At 39.0% G+C, this 16983-nt stretch overlaps 1 protein-coding gene across 1 annotated transcript; it reads right to left on the bottom strand.

Annotated features, from left to right (window-relative positions):
- Nucleotides 1-4498: 4498 nt before the first annotated feature.
- On the bottom strand, nucleotides 4499-10834 carry LOC124142552. The gene is made up of 3 exons (XM_046511107.2): nucleotides 10815-10834; nucleotides 8800-9094; nucleotides 4499-7113 (listed from the first exon to the last, which is right to left on the bottom strand). The coding sequence occupies exons 2-3, from the start codon at nucleotides 9092-9094 to the stop codon at nucleotides 5453-5455; spliced, it is 1956 nt and encodes a 651-aa protein (XP_046367063.2). The 5' UTR covers nucleotides 10815-10834; the 3' UTR covers nucleotides 4499-5452.
- Nucleotides 10835-16983: the final 6149 nt, after the last annotated feature.

Consider the following 16983-nt stretch of genomic DNA (forward strand, 5'->3'; position numbering starts at 1 on the left):
TTGTCGGGTAGCCTTGTGGTTAACGCGTTCACTCGTCACGCCGAAGACCCGGGTTCGATTCCCCACATGGGTACAACGTGTGAAGCCAATTTCGGGTGTCCCACGTCGTGATATTGATGGAATATTGCTAAAAGCGGCATAAAACCATACTCACTCTGTTGTCATTGATGAAAATATTGCCGTCTTTAATAATCATATCATTCCAAATACACGTCATGTCTAACGCCGATTTTTCAGTACATGCAGGTAGATAGATGAACGAAAAACTATTGAAAAAATATTATTATTTGCAATGTCGATTTATATCCTGTGTTTTCTTATTAACTTGTATGATTTAATACTCGATAATCTATAGAAAGTTTTATATTTGAAATCTTCCGTACATCCCAAGATACCAAAACGATACCAAATATAGGTTCAGCAGTGATTCAAGTGTTCCACTGATTTCTTTTACAAACCGTCTTTAATAGGTAACAAATAACGGTTCACAGCGACACAGTTGGTTATACGGGAACACAAGGTTATTATTTATAACGCCTCTGGGGGCAGGGAGACGTGAAGCAACATGACTGGCAATTTGGTAAAGATAAAGTTCAAGATGCATTGTATTTGTTTTGCAAGTTAATTGTTTGCTGCGCATCATGCGTATTTATAGCAGAGACTTAGCATTTCATCATCACGAGTTTCAAGAAGCAAAGAGGGTGTTCTGTATGGATGAGGCTGAACACAACATCTTCTTCTGGTGTCATCACACAGGATACGCTTGCCATTTTCCTTGTAGGACAGAGTAAACTGGGCATGTTGATCATAGGTACTCTATATATCCTCCGCATGACAGATCTCAGGACGTTTATCGTATCAATTATATCAACACAGGGAGCTGACCTGGACCCGGCGGCTGGTGTTGATGATGTCAGAGCAGTAACACCAACGTTCTCTTTGCACGTTTTGATGGTTGAAAGAAGCACAAGATCTGGAGTGGCCTCAACCTTTGTAGTGAGTGAGTGAGTATGGTTTTACGCCGCTTTTAGCAATATTCCAGCAATATCACGGCGGAGGATACCAGAACTGGGCCCATGTCGGGATTGTACGGATGTCGGGAATCGAACCCGGTTCTTCGGCGTGACGATCGAACGCTTTAACCACTAGGCTACCCGACCGCCCACTCAACCTTTGTAAGAGTTCGTTACACTCCAAGACTGACCATCCACGCGAATGTCACTTTCAAATGGACCGTTATTCTTGGCGTCGAAGGATGTCACGGAGTTGTGCTTTAATGATCAGGGGTGTCACTAAACAAGAATAAAGTAATAATGAAAACGAGGTAATCACAGGTTTGTTACTAATCACAACTAATCGTACTAATAGATGACAATAAAAGGATCAAATAAGCTGCGCAGACAAGGACACTGATTAATTACATCAGAGCAAATACACAAGCAGCTTAGCTAAGCAACTATATTACAGTAATAAAATGACTGAGTGTGTGAGTTGGGTTTAACGCCGCTTTTAACAATATTTCAGTTATCGCGGCGTGTCAGCTTAATGTTGGAGGAAAGCCCGAAGTGATGCAGGTCTCAGACGTTTACCCACGAACACGGGTATGGTACTGACAAACCTAGAAACATAATTGGGGAGAACCGGGATTCGAACCCACAATCGTAGGTTTCTGGCGTCCCCAAGGGACGCAACTCTGCACAGCGAATCGCGGCGCCTTAGACGACTGGGCCACCCATGCCCCCTAATAATGCGAGTAGCTAAAACAACAACAGTCAATTATGTCGGCTGCGACCAAATAATGAGTTAATAAACTCAACACCATAAAGAGTGAATAACGTATCGACACTGTCAAGAGGCCACATTTAGCTCGTGATCTGAGTGCATATTCCAAACAACTACGTATTCCTACGTGGACTTGGCCATGGCAGTGTGAATTGAACCTCGACACTTCTGCACGTTAAACACTTCTTTAATTGTCAGTGCCCAATAACACCGAACAGTTGCGATTTTAGGACGCTTCAGTATATCCCTAAGAACACTGGCGCAAACACAGGGACATGTGGGCATATCTCGTATCTAAACTAATAGCAATAGTGTCGTGGAATCATGAATAATCGTTTACACATTGTGATCATCATATTTGGACGAGACAAATGAGAGTAATTTGAAGTCAATGACAAGGATCGTTCCTGTCAATTGGCGTACTGACAGGGCTTTCATTATTCAGTACTGAATGTATTCTTGTAAACTGAGAGAACTAACAATATTCACTTTCTTAAAATCAACTAAGTCAAGCTATTACGTTGCATCATGCCTTCTGAGAATGGATGATGCAGCAGCACATTTCTGAAAATGTCTCTAGGTATGGCATCATAGGTGCAGTTCAACATAAGTCACCGTTCAAACACTGGATACAAAATTACCTTTTTTTTGTATATATATATATATATATATATATATATATATATATATATATATATATATATATATAAATATAGTGCATTACAAAAAGGTAATTTTGTATCCAGTGTCTGAACGGTGACTTATGTTGAACTGCACCTATGATGCCATACCTAGAGACATTTACATATTTCATTTCATATATATATATATATATATATATATATTGGAACAGGTGAAATGAAGAAACTGAACAATCATAACATACAACGACCATAAGAAGCAGCATCGAGAAAGGGCCTAAAACATAATGCGCTTGTATCCATGTACAAAATAATATGAGGTAATGGTATTTTTTACATATTATTTGTTTATACTGTACTTCAAGCCAGAAAATATTTTGTTGCATTGAAATAACATGGGAAGAAAGAAACGGTTATATTTTTGTTTTATTTCAGTATTTTAATATGTATATATTGCTGCTATTTGTCTTCAGTTAAAAAACACATTTATTGAACACATATCATTACTCTTAATTGGTAGGCCTGCAATCTCTGTTTTTCATGGGTTTAAAAATAAAAGAGATATGGCAAAAAATATTCACCCATTGCTTTAGCTGCCTGCTGTAGGTAGAAAATGGTCGTTCTTTTATGTGTATTCATAATTGTATTGTCGTGAAGCATAAAGTCCATTTGAAATGACTTGATGCGTTTATGCTCATGGGCCGCATAGCTAAGGTGAAGTCACATTCTTAGCCTATTGATTGATTGATCATTTAAAGTTTTAAAGGTGTTCGGGCAACTAGGCCCATTTACACATTGCCCAAAATAAACGTTTGCTAAGAACCTAGATATTTATAAACTAGTAAAACTGCCACACGCTTTATGACATTCTGAACGACATGCTGAACAATATTCCTAGAACATAAAAGTCCAGCCAATGAGAGGTCAATATTGAAAATTCTACCATGACATTGATGAATGCTTGCTACGGAAACCCCTTTCAAATATATTGAGCCTGTGCACACAAAAAGCGTGCGTTTGAATACATAGATAGCCTACATATCGATTCATAGAAAATGGCTGCCGATCGATCACCCCAATATGAACTGTAAAACATAATCTATATTTACTCTAATACACGCTGGGTCCCTAATACCAGCCAGGTCTTTAATACACGCCGAGTCAAGGGCTCTCGCGTAGTGTCAAATAGAGGAAATATTTTGATATCGGATGTTTGGGGCGTTCTAGGCCGCAACCCTGACTGCTTCGATGATGACATTAAAATATTTAACGAAGGCATATTTTTTGCATACAAATGAAACTGTTTATGAAACTGTTAGAGAAATGTTCTATGGTGACCAGAATCGGAACAATTTAAGCTATTTCCTCATTGAAACAACCAACACTGAAAGTAAAATATAACATTATAAAAATTGTTTGAAAACACTTTATTCATGACAACATGTTGTTTACTAACCTCAATATTCGTTGCCATCTCCGTCAACCACCGCCGTTAGAATTTGTCAGGAGGGGATTTGAGAGTCCATCAGAAAGCACTCCCCTTCGAAAGTCCACGAAAACAATGTCCCAGCTGAAGTGACAGCTTATCAAACTTGATGAAATTCATCTCAGAACACGAACAATTAAGAAAATCATACACGATCCAGTATTTCTGGGACACAAATGTCTAAGTTCTTGGCTTTGGATCCGTGAAATCTTGAAATTAATAGGTCACACCATGCAGATTCCTCGTTTCAAAATATCTGGCTCGTCTGCAGCCTAAAAAGCGGCTGTTCAGTCATACTCAGTCACATAGGTAATCATATGGATGTACAAGCAGGCTCAATCAATCCCAGATAATCAACCTGTTAATGTTGAACCACATCATAGATCGGGGTTGTCATGTTGCGTCTTTCTCGTTACGGAGAATGTAAACACAAGATTGTCAGCCTGACAGCTGTGAGGTGTGAGTAACCGTGATGTAGGTCAAGTTCTGCCACATCCAAGTTCGGGGTGGAGATGCATTTATTTTGATTTTATTATTGTTTACTGGGGGTAATTGCTAACTAACTCATAACACTTACACATGTTATATGTATAATGGAATGTTAATTCATAAAGTTTGCTGTAGAAATATATTCGTTTAGCATTTTAAAACCTTTTTCTATTACCCGTCACCCCTACAATAGAAATGATGGCATGTTCGATTTCCAAGAAATGACCGCCCCCACAACATTCCGAGATATCACAGCCAGTCTACAGTGTACAGCAGTGTACAACAGTTTCGTGGAAAGTAAAACATCTCTTTGGACTAAGTTAGGAGTGTTATTTGTCAACTTCTTTTGAAAAACTATGTGTTTTGAACACTTATTATGAACTACTCACGACTATATGGTGTTTTTAATCTTGAACTTTAGTAATAATTGTTACATATATAACTACCTGTGACCACTTTTCGGAATGTTCTAGGATTGCGGACATGTGCACCTGTGTTATTACGCGTTGCAAGAGAGCGCCGTTTTCAAAGCGTTGTTGCCGTCATGGTAGAATGGAGATAAACCTACTGTGTTTTAAAATTTGATGTAGTCCCACTGTAGAATAGATACCTCTTTATTATAATTTGGAACCTCGTGCTAAAGCTAAAGCGCTCGGTTCAAAATTATAATAAAGTGGTATCTATTCTACAGTGGGACTACATCAAATTTTAAAACACAGTAGGTTTATCTCCTAACTGTTAGAGACTCCACCATTGCCTGACATGATTTACATACTTTTGGCAATGCAGTAAATAATGAGCCATATTCTTAGCCCATGGTATTTGCAATAATACTTTATGAACGGTTATATAGATAATAGTGGCATAATAATAACGACAGAAATGATTCTATCTGGATAAATACTTGTTATTCCTTGTCAGTAATGATTGGGTCGTAAGTGTCCTTCACTAAATCAGTTCGATCATTCTTCCTGACCAGGAGCAACCTATTCCATCACATTTAGTTTCAACGAAGCAGGTATTCCTTGTATGAACTGATCCACCTATTACCAATTCAGTTTCTTGATGTACTGGAGTACACCTTGATAACTCCTCTAGAACAAAGACAAATGTATAAACGACCTTGCCCGTCTACATATACTCCATATGGATCCTGTACTCCATCCTGTAGTGTCAGTATTTTTCTAACAAATTGTCCTGATTCATTAAGTTGGATAACACTGCCCAAAGCGCGGTCTGTTACCAGAATCTCACTAGTGCCGGTACTTGTAATACCAAGAGGTTTTTCGAACTTTCTGTCTCCCGTATTGGTTAACATGAATAGCAGATCTCCCTTCGGGTTCACACAGATGATACACTGTGATCCTTCGTCGGACACAAGGATGTTGCCTGTTGTTGTTGTGGAGAGGAAGTAGGGTGATTTCAATGTGTTCTTACCCATATGGAGTGGACTAATTGACCTCAGTACGTTTCCTGTCACATCCAGGATATCAACACAAGGAGGAGACGTGCAACCTGCTGCAAGTGTTGATTGTGTCAGCGACGTTAAACCATAGTACTGTCTGTTGGTTGTGATGACTGACAGCAGCACCAGGTCAGGGTTGACTTCAAATGTTACAATGTTTTTCGTGTCAAGGACAGAGGCAGCCACTTGGTTGTGTTTCAGTTTGGTCAGATTCCACGGTCTACCTTGTACAGCAACCCTACTGTGGCAAATCTGATTATTCCTTGTGTAAAATGACTTTACACATTTGGTGTTCATGTCTGTAACTACAACTGTGTAAATGTCATCAACAAGCACCACAGTAACTTCAACAGGATTGGGTGTATCCTGGTCACCTGGTACCTTGACACTAATCGTGTCTAGTAACACAAGAGGAACATTCAATTTCAGGGTATTCTTATACAGGACATCTATCTCCCCCAGCCGTAGATCGTCTACTGCCTTATTAATCTCCGTTGTGTTCTGTGTAAATTTGAAACCGTCAATCGTCTCTTCATCTTTCGCGGTTCCATCCCCGGCTGTTTCCTCATGCTCTTCCGCAAACCACTGAGACATTCGGTACATGTCCACCTGACACTCAGTCCCAAGACTCTGGTCTATCAGCTCAGCCTCTTGTTGGTACATCTGGATTGACATCTCTCCCGACTTGATGTCGGCTTTCAGTTGCCCAATGTGAGTTCCGGCAACGTCTTTCATTTTGTTTATAAGTGTCCGTTCTTTCTGGTTAATCCTGTCTCTGATTTCGTTACAGGAAGCCCGAATTTGCGATTCAATTTCAGTTGAAGAATCCGATAATTCAACCACTTTTAATTTCTGTTTCTCAACTTGATCTGTTTTCCCCTGGAGTCTTGTCAGTAGAGAGCCTTTGTTTCTTGTTAATGAAGACTTGATCTCAGACAGTTCGGACTCAAGTGTTACAACAGAAGAACATTTCCTGTGATAAACAATGCAACACTTCTGACAAATGGCTTTCTTGCAATCTTTGCAATCAAATTCTATACATTCACTTTTGTGCTCCTCACACATGACCTTCTTCCTCTGTTTGACCTTGACATCGCCTGAAAGGAGGGTGACGTCATGGTTTCGTGTTGCAGGGATCCGCTTGTGCATCGCCACACATCTTTCACAAAGAGCGTCATCACAAACAGAGCACCAAGAAACGGCTGGAGTTAAGTCCCCTGTTACTTCACACAATTCACAGTTCGTCATGCCTGCGAAGCAAAAACGAAAATCTCACATTGCACAATGACTATAATTTGTACATGCTGCATTTAAAAGCTTAAGAACATGACGATTATTAAATTTGTTAGATGACAGAATTTATGGAATTTATATGAAAGTATGATTGTTCAAATATTTGTGAGAACTCTATTCGGTTTGCTGCATCATTTCTTTCGAATTTTAAAGATCTAAATGGAAAAGTAAAATCATTTACATAATGTACTACGTAAGTATTTAAAAAATGTCTATCATTTGACAGACAAGGTACTGCGAAATGGGAAGACCTCATGTGCACACTTTCTGGTTGTGCTGGTTGTCGAATTCTCCCCTCCACTTAGCAAACAGGACAAGGACCCCAATGACTTAAACAGACCAAAATAACCACCATCGCCCTGCCCCCGCCTTCCTTCAAACATCCTTGATCCTCTACAATTAAGACTTTTTAAATAGATATTTCATTTATTCATATCTTTACTAATTATCAGCCAGCGTATATAATATAATAGTCTCGCCTCCATTTAACCGTTTGTAGACTGAATTACTGCTTTTTTTTTACTTGCCCGTGTAGAGATGATAAACATACAGCTGTTTTACACATTGTGTAATACCAAAACGCGTGCTTATGTACTCTCGTAGCACGTTTCACGAACAAATATTGAAAGCTCTCAACATCCCTTGGCTTATTCAACGACATTGCGTGTGGAGATGATAGATCACTGAGAGGAGCTTGTGCACACTCGAGGACCCCAGTAGCCTTGTTCCACAAATTACGTCATCGGGTAATAATTTTTTAATTTGAAGTTTACACGATATACGGCTTTTCCATTGGACGAGAGGTCGGTCACATGACCGCGAAATTGACGTTCATAAGTGTATGAACGACACAACTTGACGTTCATACGTTTTTAACGAGACCGTGTTCTTGAAATGACGTAAACACTGGCGGACTACTTCCACATTCCTGGGGAAACCCCTGAGGAATTCCCTAGCACGAAAACAAACATAAGCGTTCTTTCTGATCTTTTAGAACCATTAATCTTGGGTCTCAGCGTTTCAGTATGCATCGAGAAAAGTCAGAGAGCTTGACTGCATGATTGTTCACGAATATCCTCGCTACGGCCCATCCTAATGAGCATACGAAGAAATACACATCTAGGCTGACAGTGACCGTCTCCAGCAATCTATGAATTTACCTTCGTGTCTGTTTGACGCATCTTTAATCACCTTTCAATGATCGGCCAGTTGATCAATGATGACTAACACATGTAACCGCCACAGGTTCATTAACAACTTCGGAAATCTCTCCCGTCACGTTTATCGTGTTAGCCATTTTGACGTCTTGTACTGTATGGTATTAAATTCATACGATTCAACTTTTGACGTGTTTGAAGTATTATTCTGTTAACTCAATTGGAATATGCCGTGGATCGTGTAGGTGTCAGGCTATTCACACTCAATAGTATAAGTCTAAAAACGTTATAAATGGCAAGTAATAAATAAAATACAAATACTAAATAACTAAAATACTCGTGAATAATTGTGGTATCTGACACGCTTTCGCTCGTCAGATAACAGAACTATTTACTCGTTTCACAAAATTGGTATTACACTGGAGCTCATTTGTATTCTATATATAATTAATGCTACGCCTCAAGCTAAAGTTTTGTGCAGTTTACCGTTGGAGCCTGGGCCAAACGAATCCAAGAGTCCCTGGATGACAAAGCTTGGCTTGACGTCATCCGCCCACTCCTCCACTGGTTTCTCAGGGTCAGACACTTTCGTCATCTTGCTGCAGAATGGACAGAGAAGAGACTTGGCACTGATGGCATCTGGTTTGGTTTTCGTGTAGTTGACGACACATTTCCGACAGAAGGTATGATAACACACAAGCGTGCATGGCTTCTGTAGGATTTCAGTGCATATCGCACATCTCAAAAACTCATCAGTCAGTTTGACTGCAGCCCCCGCCATCTGAATCAAAATCAAACCGTTGAACATCCATGTTATATGCATGGCGTGTATTGTTGATCTTGAATGACACAGATTAAGAATGTACACACATGGACAATTCATTAAAACACCATGTCCCTTTAACATATGCAGTCAGGTACAAACGTCCAAGGCACAAATATCAAAGGTCAAGTGTGGAGTCAGAATTAACTATCGGGAATCTGGATAAACTACAGGGATAATTGCTATCATTATCAAAAGAACAGTCTATTATACTGAAAACCAGTGTCTAACTGTGACGTAGCTGAGGCATTTTATAAGTTTTGGCATCTTTGGGGTTTAAATTTCGAAATGTGTACATCTGACTACACTTCTTAACGTTATGACAGGACAGACCGACTGTCAACAACGTCTGACCGTGGCCGTGACGTTAGGGTTAGACTAGGGTTAGAGTAGCTTCCCTTTGACAAAGGGCAGTTACTCTAGCGGACAGACCGATGGACTGCCGCGAAAGGCAATTAAAAACAATTGTTGTTTTGCGTATATGTTGCTTCACCACTGTATAAGAAACATATTTCAGTTGGAACTATATTGGCTACTGTCACTGTCCGACTGACACATCACTTACCCTGTGACGTAATAAATATTAATGCGCGCATTCCAGGAAAACTCGCAATGTTTCGGTAATGTTTGTGAGAGAGGGAAAGCGATTTTGAAGCACTGAATTAAAGAATGACATTATATGATAAAGAGGTTATCACGCTTATGTGTTTGGGGATGGTAAATATCCTGTATTAGGAATAAACACTATGTATTTAGCTCGCCAAGGCTCGCTAAATACAATGTTTATTCCTAATGCAGGATATTTACCATCCCAAACACACTCGCGTGATAACCTCTATATACCTAGATGTTTATGGATTCATATATATTTACTTGAATCAAAGTGGAATATATTACTGATGGATAACACGGTACTATACCTGAAAAATAAGTTTATATTATTGAAAGAAATACGGTGAGAGGTTCAGGTGTCTTTATTCATAAACGTCACACACACTTTTATAAATACTTGTATTAAAATCGCATTTGTTATTAATGGAGCTACGGTACTATACCCCGATATATAAATTCATAGTCTCAAAAAACTACGGTAAGTTGCACCGGTGTTTTTGTTCATAAACGTCCCAGGCACATGTAATTTATCTGTATCAAAGGGAGATTTATTATCAAAGGAAATACGGTACAACACACCGGTGTATATAATTATTCACAATCCTCAGTATGAAATTTGACCTTATAGAAGTTTCATATATCGCAAAAAGCTTTACCTGTTTACTCCATTTGCTGTTCTACAGTGTAAAAAGTGGTATACTGTATATTATTACTGGAACTACGGTACTGGGTCGCGATGTTGTCATTAAAAACCACAGGAATAAGTAGATGTAGCTGTACACACAAACAACAAAGTTATTGACTCTTGGCCTCGTAGAAAAAAATGTATTGTGTACACCTACGTACAACCTGTGCATAAACATAACACGGAAACTTAGACAGTGGCGGACATTTCCGGGACATAATGCACTTGACAATATCAAAACTAATTATTATTTTGAAAGTGTCAACGCATCATTCGGACCTAGGAACACGTATTAACAATACGGAATACATCAAGTCTTAACACACAGGTCGAGAACCTCAGAATGAGAATCTCTGAGACGCGCACCATCGTTTGACTTACCCTGACGCAATCACGACCGGTGTCGATGTAAACTGTGCACCCTGAAAATTGTACCTGCATTTAGCAGTCGGTGCATAAAAGATTAAGTCAGCTGGGAATTAATTCTCAACGTTTGTTTAAGCTCCCCGAATACAAACAGGGATACATTTGCTTGAAACGTCTGGACAGGTATTAAATGAAGTTCTGGCAGATAATAACCTCGTCGAATCACAGCGTATGTAATGAACATTATTCATATTTTCCGTGAGCTATTTTCATATATTATCCACTGGGGCGTGGACAGAGGGTGAAAGATAATGAGGTCAGTGTCTTTTCTAAAACACAGTATTCCTGTTTGTTTTTGTTGAGTGTGCACTAGTTTTACTGAACTTAACACTGGAAACCAGTGGCATATGATTTGTTGGCCGGTTAATTTCGATGATCGATCGAATTGGATAATGCTGTCACCAATCCTTGTGTTACAAACAAATCCCAACTTTGTACACAACCTACCATGATTATGATTGCAATGATTAGATATCTCAACTGAGTATATTCTGTCATATAAACGTCTCAGAATCAATTACTGCAATTTGTATTGGATGTCATCTGATAAAGATTTATATAATAACATAAAAGTTTATCTGCTAATCTTGAACAATTACTTCGAGCTCGGAATTTATGTGCATATAAAACGGTTTCAGTACTTTCATCTTAAATTTATATGATACATTGATGATAAGATATCAAACCACACCAAAGAAATACAATCTGTTTTAGCCCCAAAGAAAATAAATCTGAACACATTGTGGTTGAGCCGTTCCCTGCAACATCGCTTACACGGTTATACATGATATTTTATGACGCTTCGTTCCCCCCTCCCCCCCCCAAAAAAAATGCAGAATTACTTCCCTTAGACCATAACCCGTTCAGTGTAACGCTTATCCATGTTCATCATCACTTTGTCGCCAGTTTTTGATTATGTGAAGTGGATAACTGAATCAACAGTTCCATGCTGAGTTATACGTCTTTATTTGTGTGTGTGTGTGTGTTCTTTTTTTGTTTAAAATACAAGGAACGATCAGTACTTACAAACGGTCGAGAACCGCCTCTGTTGTTTGGTGGTTAGAGCGCTTGCTCGGAGAGCTGAAGGTCAGTGTTTCGATACCCTGGCTGCGTCATACCGAAAAATGGTACTTGTTGTTACCCTGCCTGGAGCATTCATGGGATAAAACTGACAAATAAGGCCTGGTCAGCTCGGAGTAAGTATAATGTGTCTGAATGGGTTACAACTGTCCATGTTAATCTGCGTCATGGAGTCTGAGTATGCTGCACTATTACAAAGCATAAAGCTAGACAAGAACAAGCATCCACAGACACACATGCATGCGCGCAGCTATATATGGTAGTTAGAATACGAACATTGACAACAGTGTTCCAAAAATGTAATACACAACAATCAAACATCAAAACAATAAATACCCAATCGGAGATATTGGATGTAGATAAAGCATAGAAGTATGAGGAGGGGCTATTTTGATTTAAGCTATAATACAGTCAGTGTCCTTCTCTCTCTTCTCTCTCTCCACTCAATGACCCTGCTTTACTAACATGGGTAACTGAGTTGCGTCCCTTGGACTCGCCAGAAACCTATGATTGTGGGTTCGAATCACGGTTCGCCCCGATTATGTTTCTAGGTTTGTCAACACCATGCCCGTGCTCGTGGGTTTCACCGAAGTGGTAAACGACTGAGACCTGCATCACCTCGGGCTTTCCTCCCAAATTAAGCTGACACGCCGTGATATAACTGGAATACTGTTAAAAGCGGCGATAAACCCAACTCACTCACTACATGCGTAACTCTCTCTTGTATATGGGCCGGAGGCCTTTTGTACAATAAACTTTTGACTTTGATTACAGTCAGTGTCAGGGCAACAATAGGTTGGTTGAAAAGGGAAACCATGTAACAAATTTGACACGAAGTTGACACGAACCTGCATTATCCAATTAAAGCAAACATCGAAAATATTTTTAACAAAACGGCAAAAGGGCCACACTGTGATATATGCTTTTCCCTCAAGGACTTGTCCTCATATCTTAAATAATTGTATTAGAGTACAACATACCAAACATGATAAAAATGAATATAAATTATTAATGTACGACGTTATAGCTCATACAATGTATGTAAAGTCTGAAGCACGGCGCAGGGTATACACATGTAATTTTTTAAGAAGATTACAGCATCAGCCCGGAGTGCGGAAGATCCGGGGTTCGATACCCCGTCATATCAAAAGACGTTAAAAAATGGTACATGTTGTTACCCTGTAGACCTGTCGCTCGGGATTAAGGGGCTAGAACAGGGACTGGACAGTAAGACAGACAGGCGGACAGACAGACAGACAGACAGACAGACGGACAAAAAGCGTTATATAGAACTCTAAACGAGATCCCGTGTAATACCAATTTTATGAAACGAGTGAATAGTTCTGGTATCTGACGAGTTTCATAAATTTGGTTTTACACGGGAGCGAGTTTAGTTTTTTACTTATTAGTGGCCATTTATAACGCTTTAAGATTTATACTGTTGAGTGTGAATAGGCTAACACCTAATCCACGGCATAATCCAACTGAGTTTAACACAGTAATACTTCAAACACGTCAAAAGTTGAAACGTATGAATTTAATACCAGACAACGGTCCACCTTTAGAATTCAGGTGTCCGTTTCACAAAATTATCGTAGCGTTAAGGTTTTCGCAACTAACATACTTTAACTTAGACCAACGAGCGCTACCGTGCGATCGCCTTGTGGAACGGGGCCTTGCACCTCAAAGTTTACAATCACGTCACAATACGTAATTTGTGGAATTTTGTTGCAAGATCCTTCGGCGAAACAATGCCATGTGACGGCAGCCTAGCAACAAGGTTGCTGGGGTCATCAAGTGTGCATAAGCTCCTCTCAGTGATCTATCATCTCCACACGCAATGTCGTTGAATAAGCCAAGGGATGTTGAGAGTTTTCAAAATTTGTTCGTGAAACGTGTTCCGAGAGTACATAAGCACGCGTTTTGGTATTACACAATGTGTAATACAGCTGTATGTTTATTAAACGGGTGATCTCTTCGCGGGCAAGTAAAAAAAGATGTTATCAGATATACTTTCACTGTTAGCTTCCTGTATGATATCAATACTATAGGCATTCAGCAACAACACATTTATGAACACAAAGAATTTTGCACCTCGGTGGAATTCGAACCTGCAGTATCTTAATTTGCAGTCCGTCTCGCTACCACCTTTTCTACACCGTTGGTTTCACAAGACTCAATTTTTCAGGTCACCATTAACTTGGTTTATCTGTACAATTTTATGTTAATATTGTACCAAGTTTCTTTGTAAGTCCTAGTGGTATATCATTATGTGTTATGCAAGTGCCTGTGAATCTGATTTGCACATCTAATGTCAATATATATTATACATCTCATCCATATTTGACTTACAGCCTGGTGAAATACACTTTATTAAACATGTTTAAATTCTGAACATGTTTAAAAGTATGTAAATTATAAACATGTTTAAAGGTGTTTAAATTCTAAACATGCTTGGATATGGGGAGACATATGTTGCGTTTAGGTGGTGTTTAGGCCATGAGGCGATGGCTCATATCGTGAGTTTAGTCCCTAAACATGGTTACATAAAACACACCAAATGTGCATACTGTTTAGGATCGAAACACATTCCTAATCATGTATTTGTTTACATTCTAAACCCATTTTTTTACAGTGCGGTTTAGTTGTGCATTATACTAATTTAATATGTAATATTTACTAATCTTCAGCATATTCGTGCAATTCCTCCAGGCGGGATAGTAAATTCGTTGTTTACCGACCTTCCTGTCGCTGTGGCTAATTTAGTTAATAAGAATTCAAAAGACCTTTTTCTCAGTGAGACCATGTTCGGATGTCCCCTGCAGAACAAATCCTGAGTACTCCATTCTGAGAGTGACTAAAATAATGGATCTGGTTATCACAAGGAATGCTGTGTGTGGATACTATGTGAATGGGCGACCCATAAGGAATTATTTCTCAGTTGGAACTGGCCGATTGTGCGTCATAGTACCCAAACAGCGGGAGGAATCACATAGCCATAACTAGCCAAATGGTTATAGCCTCATATAACAGGGGTATACTTGACTTTCCACACATTAGATGCATTTACTTATATGAACAAGTAAGACTGAGTACTGATTGGTCTGAATCGTTCTGATCGTGATTCTTAGTTTGTAAGCACTATTCTCGTGCTCTTGAGTTTTACCAACATGGGTCTGATCATTTGCCTCAGTAAGCTTGTAAATAATAGAATCTTGGCCAGACAAACCAGTGGATCAGTGGATAGTAGCATAGATCAACGTTTAAGGCCATCTTGTATGTTAACAAGCAGTCAAACCACAGTGTCTAAATCCCCGATCCCGTGGCGTCGATGCGGACTATCTTTGCACACAATCCACAAGAGACATTTTGCATGATTGCCCATATGGTAGTAAACAGGCAATAGCTGACAACGGTATAACGACTCCGGCCTAAATGATCTTTGAGGCAAGCTGATATGACTATAATGCAGTGAAGTTACACCCTTTTATGGTTGAAAACACGCTAAGAAGATACGAGTGCTTACAGTTGTCACCTTATGCTCATTGGCAAAGATGTAATGTTCAATGGATGCAGTGCTGATCCCCATGGGCACCAATTGTGCTCCCCCTCCTTGCTGATTTGTGTCTGAATACACACAGGTAGAATTGCTGCTCGGATTGGCAAAATCAAAACAAGGAAATTTAGCAATGACGTTTAACCTAAAATTAAGGAATATCGATGATCTGATATCGTTCAATAATGGTCATATAGCCAAATCCCTTCCACCGATTTACCATACTGAGCTGGAAATAAAAGAGACCAGTAATATAAGACCACCTCACCCGTTTCATATTTAGATCTATGCATAAAGGTTTATAAGACTGTATGACAAGAGGGATGATTTCAATTTTCAGCTTTTGGTGTCTACTTTTTACAACGTTTGAGGTACAATCGCGTCTGCTCTTTCTATGAAGATTTCAATGAACGTCATACGATACGTAATGAAAAGTGTACTAAGGGTTACAATATTCGAGGCCTTCACAAATTTAGCTAGACAGTTGGGGGACATTTACAAATTGATGCATCAGTGACACAAATCATGCAATTTCCTATTTTGACTTGTACGATATGAACAATTGACGTGCCTTTGTATGTGTTTGTGATTGCGTCGCCGGTGGGGCAAGATACGCTCACCTTTGCACGAACACCTTGTACCATTATTATTTGATAGTGATTCGTAAACACATCCGTACGATATATGGTCGCAATCATACAATGGATATTTCTTATGAAAAACCGTTTCGTCGCTTTTAGTAACGATGCATTTCTGTGTTAATGTTGATTTGCTGCGCAAACCTACTTTCTAACAATATCTTTGAGAACTTAGTCCTCTTTTCTGATTCAATTAGACCTCTTCAATATAGAAGAAACACATACAATTTCCTAACTGTCTGGAGGCAGTATATGTTCTGTCATGTTTCATAAAAGAATTGACTTACACAAGATCGCAAGGGAAATCAGTTGCTTTCAATAAATCTGTACGCACAATGAATTTATATTAGAGACTTGCTACATCAAGTAAGAAAACGCCGTATTTTACTATCAGATTGCATATGAGATGCATATGGATAGGTTTGCACGGAATATATGGAATCCAAACAAATGTACTTACCAGACAATCAATAATTGTTGAAGTTTTCTTGCCATCTGAAATAGATTCTGGAAGAGTACCATTTTGCACGACTGTTGGACAATATGTACATCAGTAAATTGTCAGTAATAAGTATGAAGAGACTGAACATGACATGATTTTTTTATAACAATTTGTTTTTAAGTCTACTATAATTATCTTATTACATTTTTTGCATATTTGGTTTTCATTAACAGCTGAGATTAGAGTTCATATGAATAATTATTACAAAGCACCCTAAAACAGACATTTTGTTCACGTGTAATGAGTGAACATATATGATATATTCATATCATATTAAACCAAGATAGCTCATAAAACTTTCAATCATATCGTCTGGAGGTTGGGTAAACGGAATATATACGCACTACA

Source organism: Haliotis rufescens, unplaced genomic scaffold, assembly GCF_023055435.1.
Source record: "Haliotis rufescens isolate VD_foot unplaced genomic scaffold, xgHalRufe1.0.p SCAF_17, whole genome shotgun sequence".
Lineage (NCBI taxonomy): Eukaryota > Metazoa > Mollusca > Gastropoda > Lepetellida > Haliotidae > Haliotis > Haliotis rufescens.

Bases quoted from the DNA above. Each gene is read 5' to 3' on its own strand.
- LOC124142552 (XM_046511107.2), bottom strand. From the start codon at position 9,094: ATGGCGGGGGCTGCAGTCAAACTGACTGATGAGTTTTTGAGATGTGCG. The intron at 7,114-8,799 runs GTAAACTGCACA...TTTGCTTCGCAG, and splicing joins GTTTGGCCCAGGCTCCAACG to GCATGACGAACTGTGAATTG.